The sequence below is a fragment of the Mustela lutreola genome, chromosome 17 (assembly GCF_030435805.1).
Source record: "Mustela lutreola isolate mMusLut2 chromosome 17, mMusLut2.pri, whole genome shotgun sequence".
NCBI classification, from domain to species: Eukaryota; Metazoa; Chordata; class Mammalia; order Carnivora; family Mustelidae; genus Mustela; species Mustela lutreola.
The window spans coordinates 9614973-9634868 of NC_081306.1; the positions used below are offsets into that span (position 1 = coordinate 9614973).

Below are 19896 nucleotides of genomic sequence, written 5' to 3' on the forward strand. Positions count from 1 at the left end.
GGCTATAGACAATAAGGCTTATGGTATGTTCTTTTGCTAAGTACTGTACGGAAAACTGTTTCTGGTTTAATCTGTAACAATAGAATAATAAACCCTTCCCTTCACCTTTGTGAATACTGAGGATCACTAAAAAGTAACAGCTCTGCCACCATCGTCAGTGAAGATAGTTTTAATTTACATTTGCTTATTAATGATTAACACTGACTTTACCCATATGTTCTGTTGAACATTTGTGATTCTTAAAAACATAGATGATGTCTTAATGGCCTCTCATTTTTTCCTGTATCAATCTATGAGATTTTATTATACAGCAAGATTGTTGATGATGTGGTTTCTTGCTTTCTTAAGATTTTATTTACTTATTCGACCGAGAGAGACACAATGAGAGAGGGAACACAAGCAGAGGGAGTGGGAGAGGGGGAAGCAGACTTCCGCCAAGCAGGGAGCCTGATGCGGGGCTCCATCCCAGGACCCTGGGATCGTGACCTGAGCTGAAGGCTGATGCTTAACTACTGAGCCACCCAGGCACACCTTTGCTGTGCAGTTTCTTAATTTGTAATTTGTTTTTAATATTTATGGTGTTTTTGGTATTTAGAAATTTTAAGTTATATCATTAGTATCTGTTACTTTATGAATTCTTTTTAAAAATATGTTCTACATAGCCTTTGTGTACGTTGAGATCAAATACTTAACAATATTTTCTGTTACTTTTTTTTTTTAAGTGAAGGAATACCTTTGTGTGTGTGGTGTTTTAAAGATTCTGTTAATTTGAAAGAGGGAGAGAGAGAGATCAGGCAGTAGGAAGGGGCAGAGGGAGAGAGAGAGAAGCAGACTCCCTGCTGAGCAGGGAGCCCAACGCAGGGCTTGATCCCAGGACCCTGAGATGGTGACCCAAACCAAACGCAGATGCTTAACCAACTGAACCACCCACGCACCCCTTCTGATATTTTACACTGCCTTTTTAAAAGATTTTATTTATTTATTTGAGAGAGAGAGAGATGCATATACTAGGGAGGGACAGAGGGCAAAAGTGAAAGTCTCAAGAGACTCTGCACGAGTGCAATGCCTGGGCTCAATGTCAGAACTTCCAGATCATGACCTGAGCCAAACCCAGGAGTCAGACGCCCAACCAACTGTGTTACACAGGCCCCCCTACCTTTTTTTAAAATTTATTTTTCGGGACTCCTGGGTGGCTCAGTTGGTTAAGCAGCTGCCTTCGGCTCAGGTCATGATCCCAGTATCCTGGGATCGAGTCCCACATCGGGCTCCTTGCTCCGCAGGGAGCCTGCTTCTCCATCTGACTCTGCCTTCCACTCTGTCTGCCTGTGCTCGCTCTCACTCTCTCTCTCTTACAAATAAATAAATAAAATCTTTTTAAAAAATTTATTTTTCATTTGTGTGAGGGAAAAAAAATCTAATTTTATGTACCCTAACTCCACACAAAATAATTAACTCATTGTCTCCACTCAGTTTATTTCCCCGCTCAATTTGTTGAGTGATTATTTTTTTTGTTTCTTTGGAAGTGATGTCTGTGGATAATTTAAAATAAAGACTGTTTGAATTTGCACTAAAGGTTTGAAAAGGCCTCTGTGGAGTATCAGGAGCACTTGTGCGCCATGACGGGTGTTGATTGCTGCATCTCCAGCTTCGACAAATCTGTTCTCACATTGGCCAACACTGGGCGTAACAGTGCCAGCCCCAAACATTCTTTGAACGGTGAGCATCTGGAATTTAAATAAAAAATTGTAGTCCGATATTTTGTACTGACGATGTTACAGTGTACTTTTAGATTTCTTTGCTCTTTAAAATATTTATAATTGCTCTGGATCTCTGTTTTATAAAATATGTTCACTTAGGTGAATCCAGAAAAACTGTGCTGTCTAAGCCAACTGACTCTTCCCCTGAGGTGATAAATTATTTGGGAAATAAAGCATGCGAGTGCTACATTTCCATTGCTGATTGGGCTGCCGTACAGGAGTGGCAGAATGCTATCCACGACTTGAAGAAGAGTACCAGCAGTACTTCTCTCAACCTGAAAGCCGATTTTAACTACATAAAGTAAGGACTTTTTTTATTTAAATAAATTTTCATTAGCTTTCAAGTCTTTCTCTATGCCAGAAAAAATATTAAAATTGGTAACATCTACTGTTGTAAGGTATTTGAAATTCTGATAATATTGCTGTTTGAAAATTACTACAGTGAGAAACTAACATTAGAGGTGAGGAAGGTGTTCATGCAGTAGGAAGACCGTCTTGTCACTGTTCATAATCTTTTGGTATTGATTCTTACAGCTTACGAAATGAATATAAAGAGAAATTTGTTACTGCTTTAGAAAGGGTCACACTTAATGACTGTTTCTAAATTGGGTTTTGATTGATTGAAAATAATCTGAAGAGGGCAGTTAATGAACATTTGTAAATTCCCTTGCCTTTTTATTTTCTTCTTGTTCCTCTGTGCATTTATTAATCCCTTAATTCATAATGTTATGTACCGGGGGCGCCTGGCTGTCTCAGTCAGTAGAGCATGCGACTCTTGATCTTGGGTTCATGCGTTCAAGTGCCACATTGAGGGTAGAGATTACTTAAATATATAAATATTGGGGCGCCTGGGTGGCTCAGTGGGTTAAGCCACTGCCTTCGGCTCTGGTCATGATCTCAGGGTCCTGGGATCGAGTCCCGCATCGGGCTCTCTGCTCAGCAGGGAGCCTGCTTCCCTCTCTCTCTCTGCCTGCCTCTCCATCTACTTGTGATTTCTGTCAAATAAATAAATAAAATCTTTAAAAAAAAAAATAAAAAATAAAAATAAAAAATATAAATATTAAATTTTTAAAAAACACAGAAAGTATGTATTGAATTAATTCCTTAATTCAGAATTTGTATACCCATAAGTGGCTGGGGTATAGTGGTCATTAGTGTCCTTCCCATTGAGAAGCTCAGTTTCTAGAGCGTAAACGTGTTAATGGGTAATATCTCCACTGAGCTTGTACTGTGTGCCAGTCAGTGGGGTTTAACATTTCATGAAACATGAATTCTAATCCTTGAGGAGCTCCTTCTAGAGGAGACAGACAGACAAGGTTGGGAATGCCATCAGCACGACAATTTGAGCAAAGACTTGAGGAAACATCTGATGGAAGAGTGATGTGTTTTTAGTGTTCTGGAAATGCCCTGGAGGCCATTCTTGTTGAAGCAGGTGAATAATAAGAAATAAGGGTAGAGAGTAGGTGGGAACTCTGAGGACTTTGATTCTTAATAAGACAGAAAATCTTAGGTGAGATTTGAACAGGAGAGGCATGTTCTGACCTGACCTCACTCTGCTGTGTTGTCAAGAGACTGGAGGTGGATGGCAAGGGTGGCCGTATGTATACCACTGGTCTGTGGGACAGTGGTAGAGGGAGAACAGACACTAGTAATTGAAGGAGGGGCACACAGGACAATGAGGTGTGTTTAAGGTGCTTATGAAACATGCAGAGGAGACTGCTCAATAAGCAGTAAAGAATTGGATTTAGAGCACAGGAGTGGTATCTAAGCTAGAGAATGATTTGGGGATCATTAGTATGTAGGTGACAGTAAAAGACCCTCTTTTCCCTGGCTCTGTTCCAGAGCCTTTTGTAAGCTACCAAGTAACAGATAAAGCTCTGGGGATGGGTGAGTGAAAAGTAAAGAGGGCCAAGGTTAGAATCCTTTTTTACAGGAGGGGAGAGGAAGCCATTGATAAAAACAAAGACACTGAGAAAGGAAGAGTCTGAGTTGTAGGAGAACCAGACTGGGGTCGTCCACCTTGTCAGGAGTTCCAGAGATGGCATGCAGGAAGAGCTTTGCAGAGAAAGAGAAGGAGAAGCAGCCAGGCTGAATACTGTCGAGTGGTGAAGAAACTTGGAAATCAAAAGCTCTAAAGGTTACTTGGGTAGTGAGTTTTTCATGAAATCAAGGTGAGGAAGCTGTGGCTAGAGGAGAATTTTGTGTATTTACTTGAAGTATTGGAGAGATTTAATGTTCCTTTAAGCTTAGGGGAAGGAGTGATTGGAAAGCAGAGGCTGAAGAAACGGGATAAAGAACATTGATTTAAGGATTAACTGGGCCCTGCCTTTTTTTGAACCCAAGGAAAGTAGCTGCATATGAACAAGTAGACGGTGAATTAAGGGTAAGAGTAGAGGAAACGAAAGCCTGTGTGGCTGTGTGTGTGTGTTTTGAGGAGTTAGTCATTAGCAGAGAGAATGGGGCATTGTAGAGTCTAGCGGGGATGCATGGAACCTGCCACTGGAGAGGGCTCAGACTCTCTAGTGGCAGGAATGATAAAGGTGTTGTCACCAAACCTTGACAGTTCATCATTTGCAGCTCACATGAGAAGCACTTGGTTGCCTTGGTCCTGGCTTTGAGCTTATAAGGTGGAGGTAGGTACAGTCCTTGATGTTACATTGCTAGTGCTGAATTCAGGCTGCATTGTAAAACAGGGATACAGTGAGAGGGACAGGAAAAGATGAGTGATTAATGGGAAAGAGAGAGAGGGATGAAGAAGTTGAGTCATCTTCTTGGTTGGAAAGCAGCTATAGTAAGAATGGGAACAGAGTGAGTGCTCTGAAAGTGGCAGCAGTAGGTGGGGAGCTAGAAGGCTTCTCGTCCTAGCATTGTTGCCACGGGACTAAAGGAGTTTCAGAGGCACCACCATCTTCAGATGACATAAGGAGATGGAAAGGAAGAATTCTTTGAAAGAAGAGAAACAGCTTCCATGAAATACACTGGAGAAGGGAGAGAGGGAGGGAGGCCAGCAGTGAAAGGTAGGATAGGTTGGAAGGATGAGATAATAGAACAGGAACCCTCCAGGGGCCTGGGTTTTAGGTGGGGGATGGGGCCATGTAGCAAATTTAGAGATAGTTTGGGGAGAATCAGATGTTGGCATTGCCGTTCAGAGATCTGATCTGTCAGTTTGTTGGATGGGCCCCTGAGGATAACAGGCTCAAAAAGAGGAAGGAAACATGGAGGGGTGGTTAGGCTAGACTGTGTATGACTACAGCTGTGGCTTTCTGGTTCACTGCTCCAGTTCTAGTGCTAATTAAGTCGGTAGTCCCATCTTCAAAATAGAAATAAAAAATGAAGGCCTATTCTCATCAAGAGAATGCTATGTAACTGTGCTGTGTTTTTCTAGAATTCGTTCTACTTTTTTTGAATGGTCCCACGGGCTGGATAGGTGTAATACAAGCTAACTGGTATTTTAATTACAGGTCACTAAGCAGTTTTGAATCTGGAGAATTTGTTGAATGTACTGAGCAATTAGAATTGTTACCAGGAGAAAATATCAATCTACTTGCTGGAGGATCAAAAGAGAAAATAGGTATTTGAAATAATAATCTTAGAATTAAGTATTTTATAGACAAGTTGCTCAAGATACTTGTTTTAGTATTTCCTGGAAAATCTGGACGTTTTTGTACATTTATTTTGGGGCCAAATTCTATGTAAAGGAACATCTTTAGGTCTGTTTTACTTCTATTTGATTTGGGAAATGAAAACAGTTTAAATAAAATTAAACTAAAAAAAGGCTATTATAAGACTTGGAGATTTATCTAGCCACATTTGAAAAAGTTTAAGTATTTAGTCTTTAAGCTAAATATTTTTCTTGACCTCTTAATGTGGTTCATTAACTTCCTTACCACAACTGGGAATATTCTGTAAAATATTATCCTAAAGTTAGTATTGTGAGTAGTTTGTGTGTTAGCTTTGAGTTGCTAGATTCAGTAAGGTTTGCAAAGTAGGGCTAGATCTGTCCCTTTAAATGTAGTGGTTGATTTACTGATTTTTGAACTATGGAACTCAGTTGTTTTGAGGCAGGTCTGAGATATAATTTGAATGTGGACTATAATTTTTATATAGCTATTAGAAATGCTTAATCGTAATGTTCAGCTGCCTGAATTTAAATATGAAAGAATGTATTCATTGGTGATAACTTTTTAATACTGTCAAAATATTTTACCACATATTAAAAGCATATTAACTTAATGGATTTTATTTAACTTCTGTAGATATGAAAAAACTGCTTCCTAACATGTTAAGTCCAGATCCAAGGGAACTTCAGAAATCTATTGAAGTTCAGTTGTTGAGAAGTTCTGTTTGTTTGGCAACTGCTTTAAACCATATAGAACAAGATCAGAAGTGGCAGTCCATAACTGAGTAAGTTCGATCCAAAGGGGGTTAAACTTGTCTTGCTATATGGTAAACGTATATACTTTGGGGGCGGAGTCAGTTACATGATCACTTCAGTGTTAGTCATGATAGCTTCATTTTAGTTGTAGAAGTCATACGATACATGAATGCCACTTGGCAACATACGTAGAGGTTGAAACTAAATAAACTGTAGAAATCCCCAGAAGCCTGTCTTGACTTATGTCATTTTACTAGAGGGAAGGCATTTCCTCTTCCTTCCTCCTCTTTGGATGCCACTGTAGTACCATCTTACCAAACGGTCTTATCCTTTCAGTGATTATGCAGATTGGAAAATCTCATTTATTGATTGACAGTGAATATTTTGTTTCAGGAATGTGGTAAAGTACTTGAAGCAGACGTCCCGCATAGCTATTGGACCACTGAGACTTTCTACTTTAACAGTTTCACAGTCTCTTCCAGTTCTAAGTACCTTACAGCTGTATTGCTCTTCTGCTTTGGAGAACACAGTTTCGAACAGACTTTCCACAGAGGTGTGTATATGTGTATCCTTATCAGGGTATTCTGAACATTAACAGGCATTCGTGTAGAATTTTTTTTTATTTTTTTAAGATTTATTTATTTGAGAGAAAGAGCTTGGAAAAGGGGCAGAGGGAAGAGATGATCTCAAGCAGATTCCCTGTTCAGCATGGAACCTGGCGTAGGGCTCAGTCCTGTGACCTATGAGGTAAAACCAAGAATCACACCCAAGTGATTGAGCCATCCAGGCGCCCCAAGATTTTTTTTTATTTTTAAAGTAGCATTTATAGCATTTGTTGGACAAGCTAGTAAATCAAGAAATCTAAAAGGTCGTTTTCAGGCACATTTTCATTTCAGGACAGTGTGATGCAAATGGAGGAACCTAAGATACATCATTTCAAGGATGGCTAATTGGTTATTTTTTCTTTTCTTTCTTTTTTCTTTTTTCTTTTTCTTTTTTTGAAAGAAGGGTTGGTGTATGTAAATATATTTTCCATTGAAAGATGTTATAAATTTTAGATTTGATTAAAACAAAGACTCTCAGGGGCACCTGGCTGGCTCAGTTGGTAGAGCATGCAGCTCGTGATCTCAGAGTTGTGAGTTCAAGCCCTGTGTTGGGCTGAGAACTTACTTTAAAAAAAAGAACTAAATAATAATGAAGACACTCCATCCTCTTCCCAGATAAGGTAAAGTCTAACCAAAACGGGCCCTTCCCAAGGGAATTGTAGTCCTTGAGAATCTGCTTACAAAGCAATAGTTTAATGTTTCTCTGTAATTCAACTTCTGCTTTATATTAAATATGCTATGTTTAATTTTTTAAAAAGTGCTTTATTGATAAGTATACTGATAAATTGGACTTTTTTTCCCCCCAAAGCAAAGATTTTGCCCTTAGAGTGTCTTAGAGTGTCTTTCCTCTTGTGATTAGGAGATATTGAAGATATCAATAGATGAGTTTAATAGATGAGCCTGGAGCAGCTGGCTTATGAGGGACCCAGCTTACCTCAACCTACAAACACATAAAGAGGCTGTTTACATTAAGTAGTTTTGGTTTTTCTCTGGCAGGATTGTCTTATTCCACTCTTCAGTGAAGCTCTGCGTTCATGTAAACAGCATGATGTGAGACCGTGGATGCAGGCATTAAGATACACCATGTACCAGAGTCAGTTGTTGGAGAAGATAAAAGGTAATTAGGTTGGTTTTTTTTTTTACTAGCTTTGATTGAGATGTAGTTTACACATTTTAAACGTACAGTTCCAGTTTTGACACATCTTCATCAGTATAACCCTCAATACGACCAAGGTAGAAAACATTTGTCTTACCCCAAAAGGTTTCCTAATGCCTCAGTCACCTCTGCCATCTCTCCTGTTCCTGGACAACCACTGATTTGTTCTCTGTCACTTTAGATTAGATGTGTCTTTACTAACGTTTTATATAAATGGAATCATGGAACTCTCTTGTGTCTGGCTTCTCTGGTTCAGCATTTTATTTTTAAGGTTCCCCTATGTTTTGTATAGCAGTACTATGATCCTTCCTGTCGTCGTTGAGTACTGTGCATTTTGTGGATATACCATAATTTATCTCTGGGTCTTTTGGTGGATATTGGAGTTGTTAATTTTAAAATTTGGACTACTGTATAAAGCTGCTATGAAGTTCATGTACAGGTCTCTGGGTGGACGTATATTTGTGTTTCTCTTGAGTAAATGCCTCTGAGTAGAATTGTTGGGTTATATAGTTTAATGTTAAAAATAGTTTGGCATTGGGGCGCCTGGGTGGCTCAGTGGGTTAAGCGTCTGCCTTCGGCTCAGGTCATGATCTCAGGGTCCTGGGATTGAGCCCCGTATCGGGCTCTCTGCTCAGCAGGGAGCCTGCTTCTCCCTCTCTCTCTGCCTCTCTGCCTACTTGTGATCTCTGTCTGTCAAATAAATAAATAAAATATTTTAAAAAATAGTTCGGCATTTTCTTAGAAAGTGTTTGGACATTTCTTCTGGCATCTACATCCTTGTAGTGCTGGTCTTTAATTTTAGTCACTGGCACCAGTGTAATAGTAGTACCTCATTGTGTTTTTATTTGCATTTCCCTGGTGATTAATGAGATTAAGCATTTTTTGCATGGTGACGATTGTATGTCTTACTTTGTTAAGTGTTTCCATCTTGCCCATTTTCAATCAAGTCATAGACTTGTTTGTTTGTTCTGGATACAGATTCTTTGTCAGATACAATGTATTGTGAATGTTAAGTTTTTAAACACTCCAAATGAATACTTAGAGAAGTAGTACTTGTATAAATATTAGTAGGTCTCTCTCTTTTGTAAGTAGGATTGATTGATTGATTTTGTAGGTCTCATTTTTAAGAAAGAAATGTCTGTCATGTTAAAGACATGCTAGCAATTTACTTTATTGCTTAAAAATGGAAAAATTGACAGAATTCTATAGAATGTTAGTTGAAAAATAGCTAAGCTTAATATATTTGTGTATTAAATTTCAAGTAAGGTTTTGTTGGCGTATGGATTTGGGATTGCCCAGTGATTACTGGGAACTGTGACTCACCTGGACCCTCCTTGCCATATACCCTTGGTTGGATTGTTAGCCCAGCATTTGCAAATGGAAGGACCTTAGGGCAAGTCATTAAATTTCAGAGGCACTTTCCTCTTCAGTTGAGGATATTGCCTTGCTCAGGAGATTCTTTTAAGGATTATAGGAAATGCGGCAAGGCATATAAAAGCCCCAGCACAGAGGATGGTGTATAACAGGACTACAGATATCTTTTTTCCTCATCCTTCCCTTATTGAACAAGTTTTAAAATTGGGAATACCAAGTCAGTAACCCAGTGGTTTTATTTGGAGACACAATTCTACTCCTCACTTTTTTCCCCCTTCTTCAGCAAGTGCTTATGAAGTATGTGCTCGAAGTTGTGATGTAACAGTGAACAAGACAAGCCTGTTTTCTGCATTCCAGGGACCACAGTGATTCTAGCGTCTAGCAGGGAAAACTGAACTCAAACAAGGGACAGCATTATGGTGTGCTGAGTGGAAGTGCATGTACATGGTGAACGTACAATGAGGGTATGAATTTAGTCCTAGGGATCAGTCAGAACAGGATTTGAGGAGGAAGTAACATTTAAGCTGGTTCCTGAGGGAGGTAAGGATGAGATGGAAGGCAGTAGACTGGTTGGAAAATAATATGTAAAGGCCAGCAGGCAATAATGAAGGATTCCTAAGTGACAGTTTGCCTAAGGGAGAGTGGGAAGAGAGGAAGTAGAAGGAGATTGAGACTGGAATGAAATGGAAGGCATCAGTGCCTTTCAAGGCAAATTCGGGAGTTGGGGTTTTGTCAGAGGTGCAGTGGGAAGCCATCAAAGGGAAGTTAAGTGTTAAAGATTTAGCTTTGTGTAAGATGATTTTAGTTGAAAGTTGGAGAATGAACTAGAAGAGGATAACACTTAGGGGTCAGAGGGACCGGCTAGGCTTAAATTCCTGCTAAAGTACCCAAGGTAGTGGCAGTAAGGATAGAAAAAAATAGATATGATATGATATGAGGGCTGCGGGTAGAGTCTTAAGATAACTGGCAGGCACCTGCTTAGGTAGCCAGGTGGATCATGTGCCTTTCCTTGAGAAAGGAATAACAGAAGGAAGTATAAGGTTTGGAGGGTGGTAGAAAATGGATTCCACTTGACACAGGTAAAAAGTGTCCTTGAAATACCTGAGTGTAAGTGACCGGTAGGCAGATGGGGCTCAGATGTCAGGTCTGGCTAGAGATAAAGATTCAGGAGTCATCAGCATTCATATGGTAATTGAAGCTACAGGAACAGATGATACTGTCCAGGGAGAACATGCCAAGTGGGAAGAGTAGAGAGTCTAGGACTGACCCTGAGGACTAGGAGTTTTAGCGGATGGGTAGTGGATGAGAAGGGGACAAAGGATTCTTCAGAAATTCTCCCAAGAGAATGGTATGAGAGGGGGGCAGAGGGTACTTCCACAACAAGAGCGAGATGGTCTAGCTTTTTCACCACACTTTGGCTTATTCTCTTTAGTTAGAAGATCTAGGAACTGAAAAACAAATTTCTTACAGTGAATGATTTTTACTTTGTCCGCTTCATCATTTGCTTACATTTATTTCAACAAACGTACTGTTTATTATATGCCAAGCTGTGTGCTAGCTGCTAGGGATTTAAAGATAATGAAAAATGGGTTATCTTTATTTAGGGAGTTGGTAGGGAAGGGAAAATGGCTGGGGAAGAACTTTTGGTCATGTTTCCATGCAGTCTGGGTTAGAGCAGTCAAGGACTAATGCAACTTTTTCCCCCCCCCCCTCCAGAACAAACCGTTCCAATTAGAAGCCATCTCATGGAATTAGGTCTAACAGCAGCAAAATTTGCTAGAAAACGAGGCAATGTGTCACTTGCAACAAGACTGCTGGCACAGTGTAGTGAGGTTCAGCCCGGAAAGACTACTACTGCACAGGATTTAGTCCAGCATTTTAAAAAACTATCAACTCAAGGTCAAGTGGATGAAAAATGGGGGCCTGAACTTGATATCGAAAAAACCAAATTGCTATATACAGCAGGTTAGTAAAATGAACTGTGCTTGATGTATGACTAAAATGAAGATCCTGTGTATGAAATATGTATGATGTAAGGCAATAAAAGATTATATTTTTCAGCTGTGGCAGAATATTTGGATCTTGAATAGTAAATTACTTGTAATCAATTTATAACCTTTGTAATTTGGTGCTTTAGAAAAAGGTGATTTTGTTATAGTATATCAAAGTAATGCTCCTAGAGATCATTGATTACCACTGAATTTACAATGTTATTTTACCCTGAAATACTGTTAATAATTTGCAGATAAGGCTTCTAAGGGCTGGTTTTTGGTTTTCTGTAGGTCAGTCAACACATGCAATGGAAATGTTGAGTTCTTGTGCCATATCTTTCTGCAAATCTGCCAAAGCTGAATATGCAGTTGCCAAGTCAATCCTCACACTGGCTAAATGGATCCAGGCAGAATGGAAAGAAATTTCAGGACAGCTGAAACAGGTTTACAGAGCTCAGCAACAGCAGAACTTCACAGGCCTTTCTACTCTGTCTAAAAACATACTTGCCTTAATAGAACTGCCATCTGTTAATACCATGGAAGAAGAGTATCCTCGGATTGAGAGCGAATCTACAGGTAGGAGTTCTTTATTTTATTAGCTTTAACATACCAGCTTTAGAAGTTACTTCTCCATTATTTTAAAGTTTATAATATTATGCTGGCCGTAATTTCCCACAAAAATTGTTTGCATGGAAATTTAATGTATTATACTGTCTGGAAGTAACTAGAACACATTTGTTTAGTATCTAATGCCACTGTGGAAGTCACCTAACTACTCCACAGGCTTTTCCCAAGCCACAGTGCTTTTATGGACTTAGATGTTTTTGCCGGCAAAAAAGTCTGACTGCAGATACTTGAGTTCCTCCTCACACTTGAAAGAGCCGGAAAGGTACCACAGTAGTTGCCTGGGGTCTCCTTGGCTGGTAGAGCACAGAAACTCAAGCAAAGATGAAAGTTTCACATTCCGACACTGGTGGCAGTAATAGAAAAGTACTTGACAAATAGGGTAATTCATTCAGTGTGAGTGTCTGTTCTGTTCAGGTTTTACAGAGTGGGACATAGGTAACCTCTTTGCTGATGAGAATGTACTTTGATTTTGGTTTTTATGAAGCCTAGGATTCTAATTACTTAGGTTGGTCTTAGAATATTTTATAAAATTATAATTATAATTATTTTATAATTATAATCTATGTAATTCAAAGTCTTGATATTCATAAGGGGTGTGTCCTGTGATTATTATAAATCTTATATTGGCAAATGGCATTATAGCAGGTGGTTTCTTCACTCCTAAACTGTGAATAAAGAAATTTACTTCATGAATTTCTGACTGAGTGAGATTGTATAGTGATCACCTATGTATTATTTTTGCCAGAATGTTCAGGCTTAACCTAATCACAAGGAACGAGCCAGTCATAACTAGAATTTAAGACGTTGTACAGCACATGTGATGCCTGAACTGTTTTATATAAGGTTCAGTGTCATGAAAGATATTTATGTGGTTTACATGGTGATAATTTAAGCTGCCTTGCGAAGCTGAGTGATGATTTCAATATATTAGCCTTTGAGGAAAGCATAATAAAGATGTGTTCTTGGATCAAATTTTGTACTGTAATATTCTGGGACTTAGAGATAGCTTACAGACAATAAAATTCTAAAATGTTCGTAGGAATGCCGTTTGAAATTTATGAATGTAACATTGCTGAGTCCTTTCGTTTTTCTTTCTTTCTTTCTTTCTTTCTTTTTTTCCCCCCATTATGGCAGTGCATATTGGAGTTGGAGAACCTGACTTCATTTTGGGACAGTTGTATCACCTCTCTTCAGTACAGGCACCTGAAGTAGCCAAATCCTGGGCAGCACTGGCTAGTTGGGCATATAGGTGGGGCAGAAAGGTGGTTGATAATGCTAGGTATGTATGTTGAAATGTGTAATTTATTTAATACATTGCAAGATAGAGATTTGAAATGTCTGCTGACATGTTTTGGTAGCTTCACATGACAAGTGTTGGTAGCTGGAACCAGTGACTTGTTTATTTTTATAGTCAGGGAGAAGGTGTTCGTCTGCTGCCTAGAGAAAAATCTGAAGTTCAGAATCTGCTTCCAGACACTATAACTGAAGAAGAAAAAGAGAGAATATTTGGTATTCTTGGACAGGCTGTGTGTCGTCCAGCGGGGATTCAGGCAAGGAAAACATCATATAGTGTTTGGGAGAATTGGTGTCAAGATCACTTTTTTAATTCATTGATTTTGGGGACACCTGGGTGGCTTAGTCAGTTGGGCATCTGCCTTATGCTCAGGTCATGATCCTTGGTTCCTGGAATCAAGTCGCACATCAGGCTCCTTGTTCAGCAGGGAGCCCACTTCTCCCTATGCCTGCCACTCCCCCTGCTTGTTCTCTCTCTCTCTGACAAATAAATCAACTCTTTAAAAAAAAATTACTGATTTTGAAGAGGCTGATCATATATACTTGATTACATGTTGAATGGAGGTTAGGCAGGTACTGTTACAAATCAAAACTTTGAGTTTTAAGATGAAAGTGAGTTATGATACTTTTCTAAGGAGAATGTATACCTTGAGAAATCTTTTCCTTAAGGTCCTGTTAAAATAGGTGAAATTTATTTTATGTGAATTAAATTTCTCTTTTAATTATTGTTTTGATCAGAAATTAGGTTCTTAACACTAGCTTGGGACCTTTTAAAGCACATTTGTGCCTGAATACCACCCCTAGTACTCTGAGTGTGGACGTGGGTGTATGTATTTAAGCTTACTAGCTGATTCTAATTCATAGCCAGAGTTGAAAACTGGTAGACTAAATGAGCTGTAGGATTTATTCTCTCTCAGGTCAAAGTTCTGTTAATTCTAGAATGTTAGAGCTATTGAGATTTTAAGTAGACTTTAAAAGCTTGGATTTTATTTCGTAGGCTAAACTGTACTGACTCATCTTGCTCTAGACCAGCATGTATCAGTGTCCTCCAGAGCTGGCGTTGTGTATGTGCCCCTTACTGTAAAGAGAGTAAAGGCTGTTGGGAGTGAATTTGGTATACATTCAAGCCTCAAGCTTTTGAACAGATTACATTTAATGTTCTGCAGGCAGAATACTGTATTGTAACTTAGAAGCGTTTAAAGTACCAAAAAGCAAAGTCTGAAATCCTTCATTAGCTACTTTAGTAAATATATCTTACAGAGGAGCATAATGACATTAATTTAGGGTGTGTGAAACTAAATGAAATAATTTAATTTTTCATAAGCAAGAAAAATGCTTTCATAGGATAGGAAAGTCATGTACCCCCTCCCCCCCCCCCCTTTCTGTTTGCTTTAAAAAAGGTAGCATTTTATGCCCAAATTTTCTTCAGGATGAAGATATAACGCTTCAGATAACAGAAGGTGAAGATAATGAGGAAGATGACATGGTTGATGTTATCTGGCGTCAGTTAATTTCAAGCTGCCCGTGGCTTTCAGAACTTGATGAAAGTGCAACAGAAGGAGTTATCAAAGTATGGAGAAAGGTCGTAGATAGAATCTTCAGCCTATACAAGCTGTCTTGCAGCGCCTATTTTACTTTCCTTAAACTTAATGCTGGTCAGGTAGGTAGCATGACATTGGGGTCTAAGAGGATGTATTTGACATTTCCTTCCTAGCAGAAGAAAACAGTATTCTTATTTCTGCCTTTCACCTTCCCCCCCTTAGATTCCTTTAGATGAAGATGACCCCAGGCTACATTTGAGTCACAGAGCAGAGCAGAGCACTGATGATGTGATTGTGATGGCCACACTGCGCTTGCTCAGGTTGCTCGTGAAGCATGCCGGCGAGCTCAGGCAGTATCTGGAACATGGCTTGGAAACAACACCTACTGCTCCGTGGAGAGGTAATGGTCTAAATAAAAGGTTTCAGGAACAATTATTTCTGGGTAGGATACATAAGACAATTAAAAAAAAATTGCAGTTTCTTTATGTTTATTATTTTAATGTGTTATAGAGCACCTACATTAGTAGATAGGACACCAGGAATTGCACATTACATTCTCTCCTCTCCTACCTTTCAGAGAACTAGAAGGTTGACAGGAGTGTTAACAGATACAAAATGAATTTTGGAGACAGTGGTGAAAATAAGTTTCAAAAATTGTAGTATGCCCTTTGTTAAAAATTATCTCTGTCTTTACAGGCATTCATAGAAAATACAGTTTGCCAGAACATTGTTGAATTGCTCTGCATTTTGATTATAGCTCTGTACCCTAACCAGACTTGCAAATCAAGAACTATTGTTAGGGTTCTTTGTTATCACAGGGAGAAATTTGAGGCTCTTAGAACTGATTCTGACACACATCAGGTTTTATGCTTTTGCATCTACTGTGTTGACAGTTTTTAATAACTTTATCCTTCTTTCTTATCCTGAAGGAATTATCCCACAGCTCTTCTCACGCTTAAACCATCCCGAAGTATATGTGCGCCAGAGTATTTGTAACCTTCTCTGCCGAGTGGCTCAAGATTCCCCACATCTCATATTGTACCCTGCAATAGTGGGTACCATATCACTTAGTACTGAGTCACAGGCTTCAGGTATGGAATATTAAAATACTGCTACGTTAAGTATAAACTATTCTGCAGATAATGTCTGTTAGGTAAAAATTTTTTTCAGCTTTCTGTTACAGAGTTGATGGAGTTTTTGGTTTTTTCAGTAATAATAATTGTCATTTATTGAGGTAGTTACTGCTGTGTCCAGGACTAGGGCATGTGCTTTACACATGCTCTTCATGTTCACAGTAACCCATTTAGGCTTAGAGAAACTGTGCCAGTGTGCTCAGGTTCACCGATGAGCTGAGTAAATGGTAGATAAGGATGAAACCAAGCGTTAGGTTCTGACTGCGAGAAGACGCTTTCTTAATTTGTTGAGAATTGTTATTTATTTTTCATTATCGTCCATTTGCTTATAATAGAAATATAAAAGCTTACCTGTGGCAAGGGAAATGTCCATGAGATTTGGTTAATTCAGTGCATGAAAAGCAAATTAGTTAAGTGAGTGCTCTGGAGTTGAATAGATAACCAATGTTTTCCTTAACTCAACATACGCACATAGGGGAAACATCCAAAGCCTACCTAATTCTTCCTTTTTCTTATAGGAAATAAGTTTTCCTCTGCAATTCCAACTTTGCTTGGCAATATTCAAGGAGAAGAGTTGCTGGTTTCTGAATGTGAGGGAGGGAGCCCTCCTGCTTCTCAGGATAGCAATAAGGATGAACCTAAAAGTGGATTAAATGAAGACCAAGCCATGATGCAGGATTGCTACAGCAAAATTGTGGATAAGCTGTCCTCTGCAAACCCCACTATGGTGTTACAGGTATAAAGCACAATTTATAAGCTTTTAAACAATTTTTATTACATTTCTCCCTCCCCTAAAAAACAACCTAAACAAAACATGGAAATGATACCTGAAGAACAAAAAAGGCTTTTAGAATAATTGAAATTGGCTTTACAATGCAGGATTGGTTTTATAAATGTGTATTTATAGAATCACTAGTCAAGGTTCTCTGATCGTATAATGAACAAAAGTTGCACACACGGAACATGTAATTTCTAGTGTTGGCAAGACTGCTGGATATGAACTTGTAGATGAGCATATCTGGATGTGCTGTTTGTGCAGGTTCAGATGCTTGTGGCAGAGCTGCGCAGGGTCACTGTCCTCTGGGATGAGCTCTGGCTGGGAGTTCTGTTACAGCAACACATGTATGTCCTGAGACGGATCCAGCAGCTGGAAGATGAGGTGAAGAGAGTCCAGAACAACAATACCTTACGCAAGTATGTCTTCGTACACTTCTATTCTGAAGATGAAGCTGCCCCCAAACCCCTTTATAATGTAAAATATACAAAACACAAAATTTCTTATTTTAACCAATTTTAAGTTCAGTCGCAATTTGACTACTCTGAGTACCCCATGTAAGTGGAGTCAAAGGTATTTGTCCCTTTGTGTCTGGCCTGTTTCACTTAGCATGTTTTGAAGGTTCGTGCATGTTGTAACACATATGACAATTTCCTCCCTTTTAGCACTGAGTGATACTCCATTGTATGCGTATTCCACCTTCTGTTTAGCAGTTGTCTGTCGATGGACATTGGGTTCCTCTTTTGGCTATTGAGAACGGTGTTTCTGTGAACATGAGTGTACAAGTGTCTGTTTGACCCCCTGTTTTCAATTATTTTGTATATGATCCAGTGGATTTGCCTGGATCATATTGTTACTCTGTTGTTAACTTGGAGGAACAACCAAACAGTTTCCTGCACCAGTTTATGTTCCCACCAAAAATGCATGAGTGTTCCAGTTTCTCCATATCCTTGCCAATATTTACTTATTTATTTTTTAATATAGTAGCCATCCTAATGGATGCAAAGTGATATCTCATTGTGGTTTTGACTTGCATTTCTCTAATGACATGTTGAGCTTCTTCTTTTGTGCCTTTTGATCATGGGAATATTTTCTTATATGAAATGTCTATTCAAGTCTTTTCCCCATATTTGAATTGGGTTGTTTGGAGGTTTCGTTGTTGTTGATTTAGGTGTTTGCTCTGTATTCTGGATATTAACCCCTTTTTCAGATAAATGATTTGCAAATATTTTTTCCCATTTTGTGCATTCTTTTAACTCTCTTAATAATGTCTTTTTTTTTTTAAGATTTTATTTACTTATTTGACAGAGAGAGAGAGACACAAGTAGGCAGAGAGGCAGGCAGAGAGAGAGGATGAAGCAGGCTCCCTGCTGAGCAGAGAGCCCAACATCGAGCTTGATCCTAGGACCCTAGGATCATGACCTTAGCTAAAGGCAGAGGCTTAACCCACTGATCCACCCAGGCCCCTAATAGTGTTTTCTGTTGCATGGAAGTTGAGTTTGATATATTAACCCCATTTTTTCTGTACTTTTTCTTTTATTGCCCATGCTTTGTGCCATATCCAAGAAGTCCTTGCCAAATCCAGTGTCCAGAAGCATTTCCCATACATTTTTTCCGAGAGTCTTAGGTCTTAAGGTCTTTGATCCATTTGGGGTTACTGTTTTTTTACATAATAGTGTAAAGAAGGTAAGGGTCTGACTTCATTCTTTTGTGAGTGGATATCCAGTTTTCCCAGTGCCACGTGTTTAAAAGCTGCCTTTTTGTGGGCTGGACATTTTACAATGCTGTGTTTATTTTATTATTATTTTTTTAAAGATTTTATTTATTTATTTGACAGAGAGATCACAATTAGGCAGAGAGGCAGGCAGAGAGAGAGGAGGAAGCAGGCTCCCCACTGAGCAGAGAGCCTGACGTGGGGCTCCATCCCAGGACCCTGAGACCATGACCTGAGCCAAAGGCAGAGGCTCAACCCACTGAGCCACTCAAGCGCCCCTATAATGCTGTGTTTATAAGTTATTGTGCTAATATTTTATTTATTTTAGCTTATTCTTTTATACTGTTTATTTAACAGTAGATGCATTTAAACTGTTCCATGTTTGTAAAACTCTTTATGTCTTCCTGGTCAGGGAAGAGAAAATTGCAATCATGCGGGAAAAGCACACAGCTTTGATGAAGCCCATTGTGTTTGCTTTGGAGCATGTAAGGAGCATCACTGCAGCCCCTGCAGAAACTCCTCATGAAAAGTGGTTTCAGGATAACTATGGGGAAGCAATTGAAAATGCTCTTGAAAAGCTGAAGACACCGTCAAATCCTGCAAAGCCTGGAAGCAGCTGGATTCCATTTAAAGAGGTACAGAAAAATCTCAAGAATGCCACTAAAATGGGAAATTCCGTATGAAATACAAAATTCAAATATGGGGACTCCTTACTTGTAATGTGAGAGATTTTGTAGGTCCATGGAAGGCAGCTTATGACCAATTTCTAAGGAATGTGGGGAAAGGTATTTTCTTCATTTTGAGAATTTGGGAGCAAATGGGCCTGGGGGAGCAAACTTTTATGTATAGAGGGTTCACACTAGGGAAGGATATACTGTAAGAAAGTCGTTAATGAAGGGGTCTGGCCTTGACCTAAATATTGATGACTTGCTTTATTACCTTTATAAAAGATTATAAAATTTGATCTTGTACCTATGTAGCCTTTCTTAGGGATTCTGACAGACCAAATAGTCACATATAACAACATCAATATTTATAAGTAACTGAAAAATCAGTTCCCCATAGGCTGATTGGCATGATTAGTCAGTGGGATGATTAGCATATTCGAATATTTGAGAATCCTTGTCTTTTTTTTTTTTCCTTGAGATTTGTTTTATTAGAGAGAGATACACAGCACTAGAAAGAGCAAGCAAGTAGGAGTAGGGGGCAGAGGGAGAAGGAGAAGCAGGCTCCTGATGGAGCAGAGAGCACAATGTATGGACTTGATCCTAGGATCCTAGGATTCTGACCTGCGAAGGCTGACACTTAGCCCACTGAGCCACCCAGGCACCTGAGAATCCTTACCTTTTATGTTTTGGGCCCCTTAGTCTGTATTTACTTTGGTTTTTATCTGGTATAGCAACAGCACCATTATTTTTAGGGAGCCTATTTATTACCTTGTAGCTTTTTCTTATTTTATCCTTTCTTTCTCTATCCCTTAACTTTGTTGCTCCTGATTTCCTTACTTTAGCAATGAGAAAACTATTAAAAGGTATGGTGTAGAAACAAAGAGGAC

The 19896-nt window shown here is 39.1% G+C and overlaps 1 protein-coding gene across 4 annotated transcripts in view; it reads left to right on the top strand.

Moving 5' to 3' along the window:
• SMG1 (SMG1 nonsense mediated mRNA decay associated PI3K related kinase) overlaps positions 1-19896 on the top strand; it is a 108497-nt gene that overhangs the window by 57251 nt on the left and 31350 nt on the right. For all 4 annotated transcript variants that reach the window (XR_009349338.1, XM_059155181.1, XM_059155179.1 and 1 more), the window contains 16 exons: positions 1574-1716; positions 1857-2058; positions 5219-5328; positions 6014-6161; positions 6526-6685; positions 7734-7854; positions 10984-11232; positions 11550-11834; positions 13020-13164; positions 13297-13435; positions 14608-14838; positions 14942-15119; positions 15649-15810; positions 16371-16588; positions 16892-17046; positions 18754-18976. Coding sequence is in view for 3 of the 4 variants with exons in the window: in XM_059155181.1 (XP_059011164.1) it covers positions 1574-1716; positions 1857-2058; positions 5219-5328; positions 6014-6161; positions 6526-6685; positions 7734-7854; positions 10984-11232; positions 11550-11834; positions 13020-13164; positions 13297-13435; positions 14608-14838; positions 14942-15119; positions 15649-15810; positions 16371-16588; positions 16892-17046; positions 18754-18976 (2869 nt within the window). In the remaining variant the exon portion in view is untranslated. The remainder of the gene's footprint in view (positions 1-1573; positions 1717-1856; positions 2059-5218; positions 5329-6013; positions 6162-6525; positions 6686-7733; positions 7855-10983; positions 11233-11549; positions 11835-13019; positions 13165-13296; positions 13436-14607; positions 14839-14941; positions 15120-15648; positions 15811-16370; positions 16589-16891; positions 17047-18753; positions 18977-19896) is intronic.